Raw genomic sequence first — 3,187 nt, 5'->3', positions numbered from 1 at the left:
CTTGTAATTTCTTCCTTGCAGGTTTTGATCCTCATCATCTTGGTATCAGAGCTCAGAATGGGAGATACAAGTAACCGGGTGGCTTCCAGGGAAGATCACAGCCTTGAAGCTCTATGGTCGGAGCACCGCCAACTGGTAAGGAAGACTGAAGATATCGGCAACAATCTGGAAAGATTGTTCGGAGAAATGCGCCGGGAATTGAGGTTGATTAACGCTTGTCTTGATCGGAATACACACGCTCGAACGGCAGCTCCGGCGATCATACCGGCAGCGAGACGGGAGCCCGCGACGGACAGAGAGCGTCGACAAGAAATTCCAAGGCCAGTGGATTCAGAATCTGAAACTGATTTGCGGCATTTCAATTCAGGCGAACTCACTGATTCGGAAGAAGAACCTGTGATGAATCGAAGACGTCGCCCGAACATCAGAGATCAGTATCATGGTGAATTTCGGGTTAAATTAGATATACCCTTTTTTGAGGGCAAATTGCATTTAGAGGATTTCTTGGATTGGGAGAGGGCTGTGGAGACTTTTTTTGAGTATATGGAGATTGAGCCCGAGAAACAAGTAAAATATGTGGCTTGCCGACTCAAGGGCGGAGCCGGTGCTTGGTGGCAGCAAGTCAATCAGTCCAGGAGAAGGGAAGGAAAGGGTAATGTGCGGAGTTGGCATCGTATGAAACAACTATTACGAGGTCAATTCTTACTAAGAGATTTTGAACAAATGTTGTATATGCAATACCAACACTGCTCGCAAGATTCCCGATCGGTGAATGATTATACTGAAGAATTCTATCGGTTGAGCGCGCGAAATAACCTCAATGAATCAGACAATCAATTGGTTGCAAGGTATATCGGCGGATTGAAAGAATCAATTCAAGATAGGCTTGAATTGAATTCGGTTTGGTCATTGTCACAAGCCGTTAATTATGCCCTCAAGGTGGAGAATCAATGGAAAAGACAGTCACAGAATCGGCCATTCAGAAGGAATTTTGATTTGTCAGCTGACAACAATCGATTGAATTCTCAAAGTGTTTTCGACAATAGCAAAACAGTGACGGGTCCAATTACCACAAATGCAGCCTCCGGCAGTGGGAAGAAACTGATAGATCCCATGGAAATTCAGAAGGGTAAAGGCCCTGTGAGAGAGAACCCGTATGCTAAGCCTTCGGGTATCAAATGTTTTAGATGTTTTCAAGTGGGCCACAAATCCAATGAATGTCCGACTCGGGCACAGATTCATGTGTTGGAAGGCGAAGAAGACGAGGACATAGAAGAGGACAGTGGAGAGGCAGATGCCGAGGCGGAAGATGTAAGAGGCGATGAAGGGGAACCTTTGGTTTGTGTGCTACAAAAATTACTTATTGCTCCGAGACGACCCGTCCGAACTCAACGCAATGCGTTGTTCAAAACTAAATGCACAATCAAGGGTAAGGTTTGTGACTTACTCGTGGACAGCGGTTGCACCGAGAATGTCATTTCTCGTGCTGTAGTTCAGGCATTACAACTTAAAACGTCACCCAATCCCAATCCGTATAAAATCAGTTGGGTGCGGCGAGGAATAGAGATTGCGGTGACTGATATGTGCAAAGTATCTTTGTCCATTGGCCGCCATTACGTAAGTGAAGTTCTATGTGACGTAGTGGACATGGATGTGTGCCATTTGATTCTGGGAAGACCGTGGCAATTCGATGTGGGAGCAGTGTATGATTGCCGCGCAAATACTTATGCATTCGAGTGGAAAGGCAAGAAGTTGAGACTTCTACCGCAGTCTCTGGAACAAGAAAACAGCATACACAGTGGCAAGACCGCCCTATTTGCTGTTACTCACAAAGCCCTGCTTAATGCTTGGAAGGAATCCGAATGTATTCTGGCTTTAGTCGTCTCTGAGCAAAACAACACCATTGAGTCACAAAACTTACCGAGCCGCCTCAAGCAATTATTACGAGAATATGCAGATATTGCACCGGCCGAATTGCCATCTGAATTACCGCCTGTTAGAACCATTCAACATCAGATTGAACTGACTCCGGGAGCATCATTGCCTAATCTGCCGCACTATCGAATGAGCCCGAACGAGCACAAGACGTTACAGCAGATTGTTGATGAGTTGCTAGATAAACAGCTAATCCAACACATCCTCAGTCCTTGTGCTGTACCTGCTCTGTTAGTGCCCAAGAAAGATGGCAGTTGGAGGATGTGTATTGACAGCCGCTCTATAAATAAGATCACGGTTAAGTTCCGTTTTCCAATGCCGCGAATGGAAGATATGCTGGATAAATTGGTAGGAGCTCAGATTTTCTCCAAATTAGATTTGCGCAGTGGCTATCATCAAATACGGATTCGGCCGGGAGACGAGTGGAAAACAGCTTTTAAAACTCGCCAAGGCTTATATGAATGGCGAGTCATGCCATTTGGGTTGTGCAATGCTCCGGCGACATTTATGAGGTTAATGAATGAAGTTTTAAAACCATTCTTAAATAAATGTTGTGTCGTATACTTTGACGACATATTAGTGTTCAGCTTGACACTAGAAGATCACCTGAAGCATTTAACATCAATTTTTGAGGCCCTACGACACAACAAGTTATACTTGAATACTGTTAAATGCGAGTTTGCAACGCCTCAAGTCGCATTTCTTGGGTTTCTAATTTCGGCTGCCGGAGTGGAGGTGGATCCTCGGAAGATCAGTGCTATTCGTGATTGGCCGGAACCTCGCAGTTTTTTTTGATATACGCAGTTTCCATGGATTGGCGAATTTCTACCGCCGGTTCATTAGAGGGTTCAGCGTAATCATGGCCCCAATCTCCGATGTTCTCAAGCAATCGCAATTCGCCTGGACGGACGAACAACATAAGAGTTTCGATCGGATCAAAGCAGCATTAACTAATGCACCCGTCTTGGCATTACCCGATTTCGACAAGCCTTTCATGGTCGATACAGATGCTTCGATAGTGGGAATTGGTGCAGTTCTATCTCAAGACAACAAACCGATCGAGTTTTTCAGTGAGAAGTTAAGCCCGTCTAGACAGAAATGGACTGTATATGAGCAGGAGCTATACGCGGTTGTCCGAGCATTGAAACAATGGGAACACTATTTGCTACATCAAGACTTCATTCTTCGTAGTGATCACAAGGCCCTTCAGTATATCAACACACAGAAAAACATTAACCGGATGCACGCTCGT

At 45.2% G+C, this 3,187-nt stretch overlaps 1 protein-coding gene across 1 annotated transcript; it reads left to right on the top strand.

Annotated features, from left to right (window-relative positions):
• Positions 1-57: 57 nt before the first annotated feature.
• Positions 58-2,730, top strand: LOC110104104. The gene has a single exon (XM_028691643.1). The coding sequence runs from the start codon at positions 58-60 to the stop codon at positions 2,728-2,730; it is 2,673 nt and encodes an 890-aa protein (XP_028547476.1).
• Positions 2,731-3,187: the final 457 nt, after the last annotated feature.

This window comes from Dendrobium catenatum, unplaced genomic scaffold, assembly GCF_001605985.2.
Source record: "Dendrobium catenatum unplaced genomic scaffold, ASM160598v2 original_scaffold_34119, whole genome shotgun sequence".
Taxonomy (NCBI): Eukaryota; Viridiplantae; Streptophyta; class Magnoliopsida; order Asparagales; family Orchidaceae; genus Dendrobium; species Dendrobium catenatum.
Note: the sequence above shows the minus strand (reverse complement) of the source record. Positions and strands in the feature narration are given on the sequence as shown.

Excerpts from the sequence above, each read along its gene's own strand:
- LOC110104104 (XM_028691643.1), top strand. The coding sequence starts at position 58 with ATGGGAGATACAAGTAACCGGGTGGCTTCCAGGGAAGATCACAGCCTT.